This window comes from Humulus lupulus, chromosome 2, assembly GCF_963169125.1.
Source record: "Humulus lupulus chromosome 2, drHumLupu1.1, whole genome shotgun sequence".
Lineage (NCBI taxonomy): Eukaryota > Viridiplantae > Streptophyta > Magnoliopsida > Rosales > Cannabaceae > Humulus > Humulus lupulus.
Genome location: NC_084794.1, coordinates 293865779 through 293884011, shown reverse-complemented (window position 1 = coordinate 293884011; position 18233 = coordinate 293865779). Strand labels below are relative to the sequence as shown.

The 18233-nt window shown below is 34.1% G+C and overlaps 1 protein-coding gene across 1 annotated transcript; it reads left to right on the top strand.

The window, feature by feature from the left end:
- Positions 1-1539: 1539 nt before the first annotated feature.
- Positions 1540-18021, top strand: LOC133819859 (beta-galactosidase 9). The gene is made up of 19 exons (XM_062253232.1): positions 1540-1837; positions 2996-3091; positions 3199-3311; positions 3912-3978; positions 4591-4683; positions 5365-5508; positions 5669-5757; positions 6146-6251; positions 6973-7060; positions 7212-7333; positions 7916-8119; positions 10122-10354; positions 11561-11676; positions 12434-12531; positions 14142-14252; positions 14587-14697; positions 16566-16774; positions 16930-17278; positions 17687-18021. Exons 1-19 carry the CDS (start codon positions 1649-1651, stop codon positions 17825-17827), a joined length of 2679 nt encoding a protein of 892 aa, XP_062109216.1. The 5' UTR covers positions 1540-1648; the 3' UTR covers positions 17828-18021.
- Positions 18022-18233: the final 212 nt, after the last annotated feature.

Genomic DNA, 18233 nt, shown 5'->3' with positions numbered 1-18233 from the left:
CCACAAAATCAGTCACAAATGTCCAAAATGACTAAAAAATTAAACAAATACAAAGATTCAAAATTTCATACCTCAAATAACCCTATTTTTCAAACTTCGTCGTCTACAATTTCAACGCCGGTATACTCCTATTAAGATCATCACCTAGAAATGAATATTTGCATGGAATGAAAATGACATGAAGTTCACCGAAGGAGAGTATTAAATGAAAAAAAATGGGTATCCTTTGAGCTAAGTGGAGGGAGAGTGTTTTCTTAATGAACAATGCAAAAATAGTCTGATTGATTCGTGATTGGAAAATTGTATTTTCAAAAAGTGTGTTTTTAAAATGAAAAACTAGATTTATAGTCTTAAAACATGTTTTTTAAAATGTGATTGGTTCAGAATCCGTAAACTATTTTTGAATTTTAAAAAACTGAATATGTGATTGGTAGAGAACCAGAAAATATAAAAAAGTGCTAGATTTGTAGGATTTTAAGATATAATGATTTGGATTGGGAGAAAACATGAATATAATGTTTTCTATTTTATAGCTTAAAATTAGAATCAGTATTTGGATTAAGAATTTGAAAACAAGCAACCAATAAAGTATTCATGTGGGTCCTACCATTTTTTGGTTTTAAAATTCATAAATTTGAATTTGAATTCACTACCAATTAGATTAGGCCCTAAAATTTTCCTCTACCTTTACCGAGTAACTTGGTAACTAGGGCTGGCAATTCGTGTAAACGTGTCAGATTCGTGTCGACACGATTATGACACGACATGATTAAGGTAAGCACGAACACGACATGATTATTAAACGTGTCAAAAATACGAACACGAACACGACACAATTATTAAACGGGTCAACACGACACGAACACGATAACACGATTATGACACGATTAATTATAACTATATGAAAAAAATCATAAAACCTATGCAAATTATTTGTGTTATCGTGTCTGACACGATTATGACATTACACGATTATTAAACGAGTCAACACGATTAAGGTAAACACAAACACGACACAATTATTAAATGTGTCAAAAACTCAAACACGAACACGACACGATTATTAAACGTCTCGTATTCGTGTTTACCTTATGTCGGGTCGTATCATCGTGTCATAACCCAAATTACCAACTATCTAACTATCAAATCACTGATAATTGCTACTTTTCTTACCAATTCAAATTCCTAACCGTTGATTCATTCAATGACCACGATCAAACCCAACGTAACCATACAAACCATACAAACCGTACGATTAAAAACATAAAATAAACGGTTACGATTGAGAAGCGGTTTATGTTCCGCTTCCGTACTGAGCGGGTCCAAGTCCGAGTCCTCATGTTAAATATATCAACATAATGAGGAGAGGAAAAAATTCAACATATATATTTTTTTGTCTTCCTAATAATCCGGGTCGGATTATACCATTAAAAAACTTGCCGACCCGAATGACACGTAGGCAAACCGGATAGCTGCAAAGTCTCTATCATCATCATTATTATTATTATTTTAGTTTCATTGCTTACTCCGTTGGTGCGGAAACAGCACTCAACACCTGTGTTACTCACTCTCTTCTTTCCCTCTCTAAAAGAGGCAACGAAGTTCAGAGCTAGAGAGAGAGAGAGAGAGATAGAGAGAGCGCGCGAAAATGGTAGCGCGGAGAGCTTTGATCACTCTACCATGGCTGATTTTGTGTCTCAACATTCACTTATCTGTGGTCGCCGCGGAGTTCTTTAAGCCATTCAACGTCAGCTACGACCACCGGGCTATGATCATCGACGGCAAACGTCGCATGCTCATCTCCGCCGGTATTCACTATCCTCGAGCCACTCCCGAGGTGCTTATCGGTTCTTATTGTGTTTGGTTCCTGAGAAAATTTAGGGGGAATGTTAAGAGGAAGAGGAAGTGGATATTTTTGATGAAATTTCGGTTAGGTTTGGATTAAGTGAATTATAATTTATTTGGACAATTATAAACTTGGTTTGTATGTAAGAATAGTGATTGTTTTGGCTAATTTGTGCTCTGCTTTGATGAATAGGTAGATGAAAAGGTGAACAGAGTAGGGAACATGTTGTTTGGTTAATTTTATTGCTCGAATAACTTAACATGAGAAACATTATAGTCTAGCACTTAAACTTAATTCCTGAAATTTTGTGGTATGAGATGAATTTTCTATATACTTTTTACTTATTCTGGTTAATTTACTACAAACGAACAGGAGCTTGATCCTTGCTCCAAGTAATACTCGAAAGTTTTCCATCTAAAAGGGAGGAATTGGGTTGAATTATTTTGGCTCTATAGGGAGCTTTCACGCAAACACTTGAGCTGGAATAACATTAATAGTTTTGTGTATGTGTGTGTTTTATTGAAATATTATAAGACTTAATTTGGCATTTCTTCATCAAAGGCTGGCAGTCTATTTTTCTTTTCTATATATTGGGTCTGATTGGAATACTACATTTTCAAAAACTGTTTTTCTAAATTGAAAATATGTTTTTAAAAATATGATTGGTTAAGAATCCGTAAACTGTTTTTAAATTAAATATTTAAAAAAAAAATGAATATATTTAATAGAGATTTAGATTGGGAGAAAACGTGAAAATAACTTTTTATTTTTTTTATTTTGTAGCTTAAAGTTAGAATCAGTATTTTGATTGTGAATTTGAAAACAAATAAACAATGGGTCTTATCATTTTTTAGTTTTGGAAATCATAAAATTGCCTACTTATTTTGTGAAACTTCTGTATGGTATTTTAGGCAATTTTGAGTCGGATGATTTCTTTCATGTTCTCCATTCAGTTGGTCTTTATGTGCACTGTTTTCTTTTATTATTAGTTTTTTTCCTCACTAAAATTGAATGCATAGTTCATTCTAAAGCTAATTTATGAAGAAACTAAACCTGGCTCTTTTTTTTTTTCTTTTTAATTTATACCTTTCACATGCTTTTTATGCTGCTATTTCTGAAACATGTCCTGTTTGTGGCTCGTGACATCAGATGTGGCCTGATTTGATTGAAAAGAGCAAGGAAGGTGGTGCAGATGTGATCCAGACTTATGTATTTTGGAATGGGCATGAGCCCGTCAAAGGAGAGGTGCCATTATTATTATTATTTTTTGTGGAGCTAGATGGAGACTTGTTATTATATGACTAATTTGTTTGTGCTAGAGTATTAACTTTTCTTCTGAACTTCTTTGTTAGTATAACTTTGATGGGAGGTATGATCTTGTTAAGTTTGTCAAGCTAGTGGGATCCAGTGGACTCTATCTTCACCTTCGGATAGGTCCTTATGTTTGTGCCGAGTGGAATTTTGGGTATGACCTTCTTTCTCATTATGATTTTACACAAATTTCTCTCCTCTAAATTAGAACTATATCCAAGAAAGATGAGACCATGAGTTAAAAGTATGCAAGAATGCTACTTTTTATTACTGCTCTGTAATGGGTTTTAAAATTTGAAAGTACAAGGAGATTATTATTTCTATCAAAAAATTTCTAGACAACTAGCTCAAGATGAGTTATATATTTGAATTATATATTAAATTTATGGCTTCTTTTTGGGCTTTACTTCAAAGGAATATAAACTATATTGTTCTTCTTATCAGTTTAGTTGGAAGGATTTAATTTAAGGATTTTGCTGAGGTTTCCAGTTTATCTGAGGCAAATATTTCTTGTTTTTATGACGTTTTTTGAAGACCCAAGACCCATCTTCCTTTTGTACTCTCTCTCTCTCTCTCTCTCCCTCTGATTTCATGTGGCTTTGATATACTGAAAATAGTACATGCTCTTAGAGTGTTATATTATATACGCAACTAAGTAATTACTACCTTCTAAAGGGACAATGTGATTGTAAAAAAATATAGAAGATGGTAATAGTTACTGAAGTTCATTTGATTCAAACTGATAATTGTGCAGAGGTTTCCCAGTATGGCTGCGTGACATCCCCGGCATAGAATTTAGAACAGACAATGCTCCTTTCAAGGTATAATGCTTGTATGGTTCCTATGCTTGCAAGGTTGTGTTATTTGTACATTACCCTTTTTTTTTGGTTATTCTTATATATTTTAATTGAAATGTTCATTAGAGCATTGGGAGTACCCATCATCCAACCCATAATGTCAATTTAGAATAATTAAAAGGATAGAAATTCACAAATTTTATGGGGGTCATCATTTTTTGTGTTGGGTTAGGGCAGCTTAGAGTAAACCTCAAAGTTATTTGGTGAAAAAGAAATTAAATCTTGTTCCAATATATTGAAATAAGAAGGCGAGAAGTCAAATGAATCCTTTGTCTGTGAGTATTGAGTTTTACTCTTAATTTCTCTTTTCTCTTCTAAAACTTTATCTGTTGTTAACTTTCTCGCTTAAACTAGTTCTCTCTTAATTTCTCACTTAAACTATTTCTTTTCAACAGCTTTTATTAATCAAGTTTTCCTCACAATATTGCAAGTATTCTTGTCGTTTTTGGATTTTTTTTCTTTTCTTTTTCTTTGGGTGGGTTTTGTTGCATATTAGTTAGATTGAGTAGATTTTGTTGTTTATACTTAAAAAATAGCACCCATACTAATATTTTGATGTTACTTTATTTTTGCTAGGAGGAAATGCAACGTTTTGTTAAGAAAATTGTGGATTTGATGCGTGAGGAAATGCTGTTTTCATGGCAAGGTGGTCCAATCATTATGCTGCAGGTTGGATGGATTTAGATTTAAATTTGAGCATTACATATATTAGGGATATCAATTTTGTTATATAAATGAAGATCTGTGCATTGTTCAAATTGTGAGAGTTGCAATTAGGATGAAAAGCACTTGTTCTTAATGAAGTTCTATGTTTAGGGTGCTTCTTTTTTAGTATGATAAAAAGGGTGGGATGTGTTTGTAATTTGTAAGGAGAGGGACTCAATCATGGTACCTTATTTGATCGATATTGGATGTTTTTCCTTTTTTTTTTTTTTTTTTTTGAAATAGTTATATTTTTTTTACTTGGGGAGGGTGGTGTTAAGGAGAGACTTAAAAATCAGGGTGGTATCTTATTTAATCAAGTGCATTTCCCAGTCCCCTCCATTACCTAGTGCTTGTGGTCTCACAGTCATTTTCGCAACAATGCCAAGTATGGTTCACGCAGAACCACAGAAGTAGAATGGAAGTCTCTAAAATTATGAATTATGAGCTAATCCCTGATTTTTTTGGTTCTTTGTCCCTAGTTGCTTATATAGTGTGGAATTCATGTTGAATAAGTTTTTTTTTTCCAACTATGCTAAATGTAGAGATTAAAGTAGTTTATTCAAATCATAATCCTTTTGTTGTCTACATCTTTGATTGTTAAGATGCTTCACATTGTCTTATATGTTCTTATTGCAATTTTATCAGATTGAAAATGAATATGGAAATATTGAAGGGAAGTTTGGGCAGAAAGGAAAAGACTATGTTAAGTGGGCAGCAAAGATGGCTTTAAGCCTTGGTGCTGGGGTTCCATGGGTGATGTGCAGGCAAACTGATGCTCCGGGTGAAGTTGTAAGGTCTTAGCCAATGCTTTAAATTTTCTGAACATATATATTATGGCTGTAAGAATGTATAGGGACAGATGAAACTTTCAGAGTAGTGGCGGTTAAATTTTTATCAAGTGTGGTATCTTAATATGCTGTTTTTCATAATTTACTTACTTCATTTCCAGATAGATGCATGCAATGGATACTACTGTGATGGTTATAGGCCAAATTCCTATAACAAACCCACGCTTTGGACAGAAAATTGGGATGGATGGTATGCTAATATCTTATAAAATGTCATTATTCCTTTTTCCTTTTATGGCTGTTAAAACTGTGTGACACCCCTTCTTGAATTGTTTTCTTTTGCCAAACAAACCCTTTCCTATTTCTGTTTATGTTTTGTTTCTGTTTTTTTACTTCTTTTAATTACTTCAGATTCTGCTAGAAGTTTTTTCCCCTTCCCTAAACATGCATGATTTTATGCTATTTTTCGTTTAATTTGTAGTACTGTTTGATCTCTTCACATATTTGCTTATGACTTTTAGTCCAAGTAATGCTTGGAATATAATAAATTTCAAGCCTTATAACTAGATTCCATTTCCAAATGAACTTTTGTTGCTTTATAAGCCATAAATTTATCATTTTAGGTTAATGTTTTAAAGGTATACGACATGGGGTGGAAGATTGCCTCACAGACCTGTAGAAGACCTTGCATTTGCAGTCGCACGCTTTTACCAACGTGGAGGGAGCTTTCAGAACTACTATATGGTATGATAAAATTGGCTTTGCACCTGCCGAATATCTGAAGCAAAATTTTCACTTTCAGGGTATATTGGAGCATTTAAATAGTGATGTGGATATTTTTCACCTTAACATTTTTGTTCAAATTGATTCTGTTCATTTGGTCTAATCATATTTAAAACTGATTTCTTCTTGCCTTGATTTCTCTGTAAACTTTGGAAAAGATAGCTACTGCAATCAATAGTATTATTGGGGAAGTATCAAAGATAGTGGCTGGCTGTAGCTTACTGTTGATTAAAAGTAAAACATATATGGAAATTTATTTTTAGATGTATTGGTGATTGATAATATGAATATATGAGAATTTTTGAAGACAAAGCAGTAACAGAAGACTTTCTTTGGAATAAAATAAAATTCTGGGTGGCAACCTGGGTATATAATATTAAAGATTTTGAGGGAGTTTCTTTCTTAGATTTAGTGAGGGATTGGAAAACTTCTGCGAGCAAATTTTATCTTGTTTTTCCATTTTTAATTGTACTTTGGGTACTTTTTTCAGGGTTTCACGATTCACTTTTATGATGCAAACATGAACCTGATACTTTGTAATTTATTCTAATGATTAATACAAAGTTTCATTTCTTTAAATAAAAAGGAATCATATTTTATGTCGTCAAGGTCGGATATATATATTTTCATTCTTAATTATGTGTACATTCTGCTTTTTGACTAGTCATCTACGTAATTTCAGTACTTTGGTGGAACAAACTTTGGTCGGACTTCCGGTGGACCGTTCTATATTACTAGTTATGATTATGATGCTCCAATTGATGAATATGGTCAGTGACTTTTCATTATTTTTCTGTGTTTTATTTGTATTTTTTGTTTATCTATTTGAGGAAGGAGTGATTTCCATATAATTATTCTAAATTGGAAGTAATACAAGTGCAAAAATATTCAGATTATAATGCATGTTTTGTCATTGTGTAGGCTTACTGAGTGAGCCTAAATGGGGACATCTAAAGGATCTGCATGCTGCTATAAAGCTCTGTGAACCTTCTCTGGTTGCTGCTGATTCACCCCAGTATATTAAATTAGGACCAAAGCAGGAGGTTTGTATGACCCTTTTATATTACTGTTTTTTATGCTTAACTTTTAATTATGTGAGCACATGATAACTTATAATGGAATAGAAGAGGAAAACAAATAAAAAGAAACAAGAAAAAACACCGTCATGTATCCCTACTTCCTGACATGGAATTTAGCACTTACCTTTCCCGATCACTAAGATACAACTAAATTTGGAGCCCTCTTTTTTTTTCTCCTCTATTTTTGACCTTTTTCTCTTATGTTTTCTTTGGAATTTGCCTGTCTAGAATTGTTCTTCAGTACTTTAATAGGGTGCAGTGCCTTTAAAGCATGGAGTTATAATTTTTAATTTTTTTTAAAAAGATGTCAAAATAGTTTTTATGTTCATATTTGTTAGAGATTTATTTTATGGGTTGTAATTAGATGTGTATCATATTTATTGTAATTTCTATTTTCTATCATTAATGTCTCTTATAAAAAAACTTTAATCCTTCATGCTTGTGACATTCCAAAAGCTGCTGTACTAGTACAGATTGTTCTTCAACTGGCATTTGATGTGTCTGGTTCCTAAATTTACTCTGAATCATTCATGTGATTATTTGCAGGCCCATGTATACAGTGAAAATGTGCTTGGTGAAGACCTAAATTTCAGTTTGAACCAAACTAAAAGCAGATGCTCTGCTTTTCTTGCAAATATCGACGAACATAGCTCTGTTACTGTAACATTCCTTGGTCAAAAATATAATTTACCACCTTGGTCAGTTAGTATTTTACCAGATTGCAGAAACACAGTGTTCAACTCTGCAAAGGTAGGTGTTTCTATTCCTGTGCATTGGCTATTAATGAATGGGCATTAACCATTTCTTGCCATATACTCTGTACAGGGTTTGCCTACGCATCAATGCACTATTACCTATATAACTTATCTGATGCTAATCTATTTATTTGAGGACGAGTGTTTATAATTCTACTATATGAATATTTTATACGAATTAAAACAACGTAATGAATAATAACTCCATGCTTGAAGAGAAAATAAAAAAGGGCCTATATCTTTAGAACTGCTAAGTCTGACTCAATTTTTATTCAGACACGTCAACAAGTATTTTTCAGTTATCACCTAATTTTATTAGTTTCTTTTTTTCTTTTTCCCACTCAACCGTTTGATGATATGTTTAGATGGTGAGATTAAAGGTGAGATGTTAGTCTGTCTGTCTCTCTTCTTTATACAATGATGTATTGAAATTAGTTGATACTGACTTTATATTCTAATTACTTTAGTAAGATTAGTGAGAATTTAACATGGGGTTAAAATACATAATTAGCATGTGAATAGGGAAACTTAACAAAGTGAAAAATGAAAACGATTGTTTTCCATAGAGCTGCTACATAATCAAGAGGAGGAAAAGTGGCCTAGAAAGATTTGTCGAATTGAAGGCAGGTGATGGAAGAATGGTGAGATTTTGAGAGGATTCTTTTCCTGAATTAGCCAGATTATCTTCAAAGAGAACAGCTACAATATAGAATTTTCAGAAATTTGATAAAATGAGAGGTAACAACTCGGACTGGAACTTTCATTTTATAAGAAATCTAAATGATAGAGAAGTCCCTGTATTTATAGAGGTATTGTTCATGTTGGGAAGGAGAAACATTTGTAGTTATATGCAAGATAGGAGAGTGTGGTTGGGTGATAGATCTGAAGAATTTTCCTGCAAGTCTATTTTTGAAAGTCAGATAATTCTATTTGGTTTTCCCTCTGGCAATTTTTTTTCTTTTGGGAAAAGTCCTTAGTTCTATCAAAATTTAAGAGGCTTTGTCCTGTTGCTGTCTTTGGGGTGTTTAATGTATATGGGACATTACAAAAAAGACCTTTCCAGGGTTGATGGCTGGAAAGAAATAGAAGGATTTTCACAGAAGTTGAGATTATGGGATAAAATCAGATATTGGGTAGCAATTTGATCATATAATGTAAACGAGTTTAACGGCATTTTGTTCTCTGACCTAGTTAGGGACTGGAATTAGTTTCTGTAATTTCCTTTGGTTTTTTGTTTGATGTTGGCGTGTTTTGACTCACATTGTTCTTGTATTATTATTTCCTTATTAATACAGGTTTATGTTTCTTTAAAAATAAATAGAGCTGCTACAGTATCTGGAATCATTGATATTGTTTCACTACATTGAGCTATATCATACTAGGTTGAGCGACACACTAGGGAAATTGTTTGCATATATAAGTAGAACATGAGATCAAACTACCAATTAGTATGTGTGATTGTCTTGGTGGCAGCTTATTTTTTTTTCCTTTTTAAACTATTTTCTGTCATCTAAAATTTATTGAAAGCATGAGAAGAGCTCTCTTCCTGGAATATACCTAGGTGCTGAACTCATTTGCAATTTTTTTCTTTAAAGCTGACTTGACACTGTGACACATATATTTGAATATATGTTTTAGTTAATGTATTGTGTAAACCTCATAGAACTGAACAAGATGATGGTATATGGGTTATCTTAGTTTCTCTGGTAAATCAATTTCTCATTAGTGCTGGAGATTCTAAATTTATTTTCATTCAAGCATTTATGAAATTATAAGGTAATTGCATCTCTCTTCCCAGTCTGATCTTAGTTTTTTAAAATTTTAGCTGTCCTACATCCCAAATTTTTGAAACATGGTCTCGAATCTTGTTGTATACTAATTAATTGATTCTCAGCATGCTTCATGTCTTTTGTTTACTTGACAATATGGAAATGTTAGTGATTTTAGCCCAGATTTTCTCTCAAGTGTTTTTTCTTTTTCTTTCCACGCTTGAGTAGGTTGCAGCACAAATTTCAGTCAAATCGGTAGAGTCTAGTTTGCCTCTTTCTTCAGATATCTCTTTGAGCCAACAATTTGGGACTAAGAATAACAGTGTCTATGTACCAAAATCCTGGATGACCGTTAAAGAGCCAATTGGTGTATGGAGTGATGGTATTTTTACAGTTCAGGGTATATTGGAGCATTTAAATGTGACAAAGGACTATTCTGATTATCTATGGTATATATCCAGGTAAATATTTATTGTTGTTAAGGCCATGGTGACTAAGACTACTTACTAGTTTATATTGAGAAGTATTATTATAACAATCTTGATTTTTTTTTCTTTCTTCTTTATCTTCTCTCTCCTTTTCCCCTTGGTTATGTAGATGTCAACTTGTTTTTCATTTTTTTCCTTTTCCTGTTTGGTAGACAATAAGTACTAATTGACTGGGAATTAGAGTGACAACTTTTTCCCCCAATTATGCATTTATTTCATTACTTGTTCATTTAGCTATCAAATTCAATCAAGTTGCTTGCTTTCAATTATGCAGCTAAATGTCATTCGCGACATACTTAATTTGTACGTTTTCTTTGTCCATTGATGTAGCTTGTATTGTTTTGGTCCATGCACCTCTTTTTTCTGTGAAGATAGACTAAACCTAATGATTCTCCTAGGTTCCAGCATAACTTAGACCATGAAGTAATTTGACATTGAAAATATTGAAGGGGCTCCACATTTCTACTTCTACAAATTCTGTTGCATTTTTCAGTGCATAGCCTTAAGATCTTTATATTAAATAATTATGCGTAGAATTACTATGTATTTATTAAATTATAGAGTAATACTAGTATACTATCAATTCTATATAGAAGAGAGTCTTGTTATTTGACCGTATCATGAAATGATAGATTTAGGTTTCTTTCTGTTGGAAAGAATTGGACTACTAAAATCTCAGAGGATTGTTGTTACCTGGGATTTTTGGAGCTATGTTTGGGCTGCTGAAGCAGTCCTCAGCTTCATCTTGGAGATAGGAAGGATCTCATCCTATCTGTTCCAAAATTTGTTTTTATCTTTAGTTTAAAGTTTATTTTGTTCCTGGACTCTAGTAAATAACTAAGATATTCAAGAGATAAATATCTGCTTCTATTGTAAGCTTTATTAAAGTTTTTCAATAAAGAAACAATAGTGTTTTCTGGTACCTTCCCGAGCACCAATTTTTTACTTAAACATGGTACTTCTTTTTTTTCTTAGTAAAGTAGGAAACAAGAAGATTCATTGAAGAAAAGGGAAAATTACGTTGGATACTCTATTTTTTTAGAAACATCTTTAATTGGAGCTGTCTTATGAAGCATAGCAAAAAAATATGTAGCTTGTGATAATGTTGAAACATTACTTGTTACGTAAACTTTCTTATGCTGTCTTTTAATACCTATTCAATGCTCTTTCAAAATGTAGAATATACATTTCAGACGAGGATATATCATTTTGGGAGGAGAATAATATTGGCCCAGCAGTTAAAATTGATAGTATGCGTGATGTTTTACGTGTATTTGTCAATGGCCAGCTTGAAGGTAATTAGTGATAAACTTTAGAAGGTTTGATGATATTATGATAATATGGTGCCTTTTATTAATATACATTTTAGCTCTTTGGTGAGGTGATAAATGTCCTGCTGCTAAATGATTGAGAGAACTTGTGAATAACCATTTAAAGCTTTTGATGGAGTTAAGGGTTCTTATGCATTGATTTCAGAGGTTTTTATGTCCAGATACTATTTGCATCAATATCATGGTAGCGTACAAAAGTTGTATTATTTTTTTCAATGGGTTCTTTTGATTTGAACTTGCAAATGCCCATTTGAAGAGAAGGGTTTTTAAACTTTTTATGCATTGATTTCAGAGGTTGCTCTGCTTGACAAACTATTTTCATCGTTATCATGTCTGCATAAATTTATTCATTTTGATGGAGAAGCAATGATACTGATCTTATTAGTAGATTTCCTGGCCAGCTTGTTTGGTTTTTTATGTATGTGACTTCATCTATGCACATCTCTGGTACAAGTACATACTAATATTGTATAACTGCATTATTTTCTTGGAACTCATATATATCTATATTGAACTCTTTTGTTACCAGTTCACATACTTTCTACTTTGGAGTTTCGTGATTGTAATCATCTCAAATATATATCGCATTTGCAGTCTTTCTGAGCATGAGTATTGCATTGATCTCATATAGAAGTAGATTATACTTGGTTGATGTTGTTTACAATACGACCTTTTTGTTTGGTTACTGATATATAATCTATTGCGACTTTCTGAAGTGAAGGCACTGTGATAGGCCGTTGGGTGAAGGTTTTCCAGCCTGTACATTTTGTCAAAGGATATAATGATCTAGTGTTCTTATCTCAAACAGTTGGCCTGCAGGTAGATTCAACAAGTTCCAAGCCAATGTTTTAATTTCTTTCTGAATCATTTTCATAGTTTTTTTATCAATTTTAATGGTACATTATGTATAAGTTATCATCATCATCATCATTAATGGATGATATGCTGTGTATTACTGTAGACAGCCTCTGAAAGACTGCTTCAATCTAAAACATCCTGTAAGACGTAAAACATAAAAACTATCACAAAACTAACTCATTACAACCACAAATACCAATGACAGAGAAGCATTGTGAACGATTATGCCTTAAAATGCTTATAGTTGAAAATCCATACAGCCAACCAAGGCTTAACTTTTTCCCAGATAACTCACGTGTCCTCTTCTACCTCATTGAAAATTTTCTTTCTTTCTAACCATATACTTTTTTTTGAAAAAGAGACGGAGGTCAAAGACTGACCTCAACTCAAATAGATGAAAACCCTCACTTGTGGAGGAGGAAAACCGTGGTTACAAATAAAACAACAAAACAGCCAAAAAAAAAAAAAAAACCACAACTAACCCCAACTAACCCCAACAACAAAAATTAAATCTAGAAGTTGCCCCAATCTCTAATAAGGTCAGAAAAGGGAACCCCCTCAAAAAATTTGTTTCTATACACCCAAGTAGCCACCCAAAATTTTATCTTATATCCCAAATAGTCTCTACAGAATTAGACATATCTTCGAATAGTCTGGTATTTCTCTCTCGCCATAAGGCCCAAAAAGTTGCCAACACGGTAGTTTTCCAGAGACGTGAAACTCGCTTGCCGCCCCATAACTTAGTGAGAAACAATTGAGAACAGTTAGAGGGCATACACCAAAGAATACCAAACTCAGCTAAGACTTTTCCCCACACTTCTCTTGAGAAATGACACTCCAAGAATAAATGGCTAGTGGACTCCCCTACCTGCTTACAACAAACGCACCAAGCAGGGGACAAACAATGATAGGGTCTTCTTATTTGCAAGTTGTCATGAACATTAAGTTTATCATTGAAAACCAGCCAACCAAACACTTTAACTCTCGAGAGACACTTTTCCACAAAGACTTTCCCCACTCCCGAACAGAACCCAACTGAGCATAGCTTAACCTCCAAAAGGCCGATTTGCAAGAGAAAACTTCATTACCATCAGGTAACCACGCCCGCCAATCTTCTAAAACTACTGGTAAAGCCACCCTTTCTAACAAAAGTAATAACTGAGAGAGGCTGGTGACCTCCCTATCGAACAGATTCCTTCTAAAACGCAAATCCCAACCCTGACTTTGGAGGCCCGAAACCCCTCCTAAAACCACCATGTCCCTAATCAAACAATTGCTGGCCATTGAAATCAAAAATAAATCTGGGAACTGATCCTTTAAAGGAACACCGTTAATCCAAATATCTTCCCAAAAGAAGATTCGATCCCCCTTCCCCACCCTGAAACTAACAAACTGAAGGTATTCCTCATAAAGGGAGGAAATATCTTTCCACGGGCCACGAACATATAGAAGTTCCAAGTACTCTTTATATACTGCCTAGTGGTACTCTTTATAGAAGTTCCAAGTACATATGACATTTTATTGTCACTTGTTATCTTATATTTATATGGTGCATCTAATCTATGATACAGAATTATGGTGCATTCTTGGAGAAAGACGGAGCAGGGTTTAGAGGGCAAGTTAAACTTACTGGATTTCAAAATGGGGATATAGACCTCTCAAAGTCTTTATGGACCTACCAGGTGTGTTCAATTTCAAGGTTTCATTTCCTTTGTGTTGGCTGTGAAAGTAAAAGTTGTTGGCTCCCTTTAATATATTTTTGTTTTCTCCCTTTTGCATGATTTGCTAGTAGTTAAATGGTGTTGCACCTAAATTCACTTTTTATCCAGGTAGATAATGGTATCTAGTAGACATCTCTCAATAAAAGTCGATGTTTTGTTTCAAAAAAGACGAAAAAAAATTGTATTTGAATTTTTTAGGCAAAAATTCTAGACACCCTTTAATAAGTTATCATTATTTGATATATTTAAGGTTGAGATTTTAAAGTTGATTTCGTATTGTTTAACATGGTTCTAGGTTGGGCTCAAGGGAGAATTCTTGAAGATATATGCTGCAGAAGAAAATGAAAAGGCAGGGTGGACTGATTTAACTCCAGATGCTGATCCATCGATATTAACTTGGTACAAGGTAAATTTATCTTCTTAAATAGTAAATTTTGAAAATAGCAGATGTATTCTTATTTTTATTTTGAGAATTTTTCTTACAAGATATAGACATGCTTGGCACTGATCCACTATGTAAATCAACTTTAGTCATTTTTAGTTGCTATTTAAATCAACATAAGAGTTCACATGCTTTGCTTATTAAATTTGGCTTGTTTTGGTTATGCTCCAGGATAGAGATTCTAAAAGTGGTAAGTAACTGCAATCTGCAAATAAGTGCCCATCTTGCTAAACTTTTCCTAAATTCTTGTGATTACGTGCTGCTAATTCTTCCCCTAGACTGATCATAGGCAGTTTACTGCTCTAATGTTGTTGAACATAGCCTCAATATTAATGGCAACATTTACACTTCTTGTTGTTGAGCTTTGGGTGGCAAAGGGAAAGTTTGGGTAGCGGGTATCAATACAACTACTATTAAGCCAAATATTTGTTTCACCTATGCTAGGAAATGATCAAATACAGGCTAGCGCATTGTTTGGCAACATGGGAGCTATTGAGTGAGTGAGTTTGAATGGGAAGGAGATGGTAGCGCATGGGCATATAATATTCATTGTGATCCTTTTGTGTAATTTTTTTTGCGAATAAAACAAGGAAGGAGTGGAAGGGGGCATTCATACCGTTGAGATTTTGTGGGAGGGTACTGTGTATCCTCGTGGGAGGATTATTCCCCTCAAAGTGCCTATTATCTGTGCTTGCTTTATTTTTTTAAAAGAACTATCAATAGAGTCAATTTTGATCATATTTCTTTTTGATTTCTTTATGCATTGTCTTTGTGATTGTCACTATACCTAATAAAATCTCTAGGGTTAGAGTTGTGAAGTCTCACAAACTTGTGGGTAGTTTTAGTTGACAAAGCTGCCCATGGGCTTCATCTTCAGTATTTTGTTAGGATCTCACGTTGACTATGGGCACCCACCCCTTATAGGCAGTCTTTTGGGAATGAATTTTATCCAAGTGGTAGTAACAAATAGTATCAGAGCCAGAACCCTCTAGTCTGACTTATGTTGCAGAAGAGGCATCCTGAGAATGCAAAACAAGAGTTGCAGCTGAATTATAAGTAGGGACTGAGGATGCTATATTGAGTCCACTAACCTAGGAACAAACAAACTTGAAGTATTCGAATATAGGATGGTTTGATAACCTAGGAACAGCCAGCCTAAAAAATAGGAATACTCTGATAACAGAAAAGGATCTTCAAACTCAGATAGGGTAGGGTGTCCAGTCCAAATTCATCACATGTACAGTTGGGTAGTTTTATTCTTTTTGATAAATTACTGCTCGTAACACTCTACTGTCATGCTTATGCAAAGATCAATTAAGTATTTGGTTTCATGCAACACTAAGTTGGTAGCAGACTTCATGCTGAGTTTTCCTTGAGTAAATTCCGTATATTGTTTTTTCCCCAGAAGACAGGATAGAAGAAACGGTTTGCTTAATACATGTGAATATGTTCTTTTGTGCTACTTCTTGTCAGATGGATCGTTCTCAGATAGGGATGAATTAGGTGGTGTCTGTTTTTGTTACATTAGAGCATTAACGTGTTACATAGTTTTCTTTTTTTCTTTTCCCTTTAAAGTGAAGATGTGAATCTTCCGAGGTTTTTCCTCTCCTTCACGTTATAATGGCTGTGTTGGAAAATAAATCATTCCGATATCAAATCAGAGTGATGTTTTAAATAGAGTTTTATTCATCCTTCATGTAGTTCTTGCTGCTTGTTTTTTTTTAAGTCAATTATATGAGCTGCTTGATTCTCGAGTCTTATACGAGAGTTTCTGATGCCAGAAATTTCATCTCTTTACTAACAAATACTCTTTTTTTTCACAATCTATGCAGTCATATTTTGATGCTCCAGGCGGTGCTGATCCAGTCGCTTTAGATTTGGCAAGCATGGGAAAGGGCCAGGCTTGGGTCAATGGCCACCATATTGGAAGATACTGGACTATTGTTACCCCAAAAGGTGGATGTCAAAATGTCTGTGACTATCGAGGGGCATACAACTCCGATAAATGTACAACCAATTGTGGGAAGCCTACTCAGACCTTGTATGCTTCTATCTAAAAACTAACTAGTAATTACTCAGATTAGTGAAAAACTACTGGTCAAAGTCTATATTGAACAAACTCCCCTTCTTATTAGACAAATATATAGTATAATTTAGATCATTCTGATTTGCTAACAGTACCTAATGAACCCCCAGGTACCACATACCACGGGCATGGTTAAAGGATTCAGATAACTTACTTGTTCTCTTTGAGGAAACGGGAGGAAATCCTTTGGAGATATCTGTCAAGACACGGACAACTCGGTACATTTGTGGTCAAGTCTCAGAGTCTCATTATCCACCTCTCCATAAGTGGTCCACTAAAAATTCACTTGATGGTGAAGTATCGGCCAATGATTTGACACCAGAAATGCCATTGCGTTGTGCAAATGGCTATACAATCTCCTCCATAGAATTTGCTAGCTACGGCACTCCTCAAGGTAGCTGTCAGAAGTTTGCTTTAGGCAAATGCCATGCATCCAACTCATTGGCCATTGTTTCTAAGGTAAAGTAACTATAACTTCTTCCAGTAGATAATTAACTATAACCCAAGAGAATTAGGTCAAATGGTTTGGTATGTGGTTTGCGTCTACAAGATCAAAGGTTCGAGTTTCTTCTAGGAAGTTACATAGTAATTGTAATAATTTCATAGTTAGGCTGGGAGCTTGGCTTTTTTATTAACAAATAAAAAAAAATATGATGCATGCACTCGTGTTACTTTCTCGGTGTGTTGACTGAAAGAGTCTTGGAACTAAGATGATTACACTGAGTGAGAGTTGTAACTCGTCACGCTTCATCCTTATTTTACACTCACATTTAACTACAAATAGATCCAAATTTTACCTAAAGTTCTTATTGTGCTTCCTATTCACTTTTCTCCTACAACCGAGCTGATCGCGTTCTCCTTATTCAGGCTTGCCTAGGCAAAAACAGCTGTTCTGTTGAAATTTCGAACCTTGCATTCGGAGGTGATCCATGTCGGCATGTGCTCAAGACATTGGCTGTTGAGGCAATATGCTTGTCATCGTCAAATGTTGGTTCTGCTCAGCTCTGAACTTATCTAACAACAAGATAGCTTTACATACTGGCTTGGTGGGGCTTTCTTCACCAATTCATGGCGATTTTAGGCTTGCTGTGTTGTAACTTGTATATCTATGTATGTGTTTGGTATTACTATGGGATTGGACGGTGTGTAAATGTGATACAAATTAAACTCAACAGAAATAAGGATAAACTGATTCCGGCTAACTCAACCTACTTATTGTGTCATGAAGAATACTTTGTTTGGTTGGAAACTTTGGTCCAAACGCTGTAACAAATTGATTTAACTTGGCTTGACCAATGATCATCGCAATCTATATGTGTGTACATACATATTTATATATGTAGGGTTTGGATTATGTTCGGTTAATAGGTAGATTGATCAGACAAATATTAATAGATAGTTTAAAAAATTATGT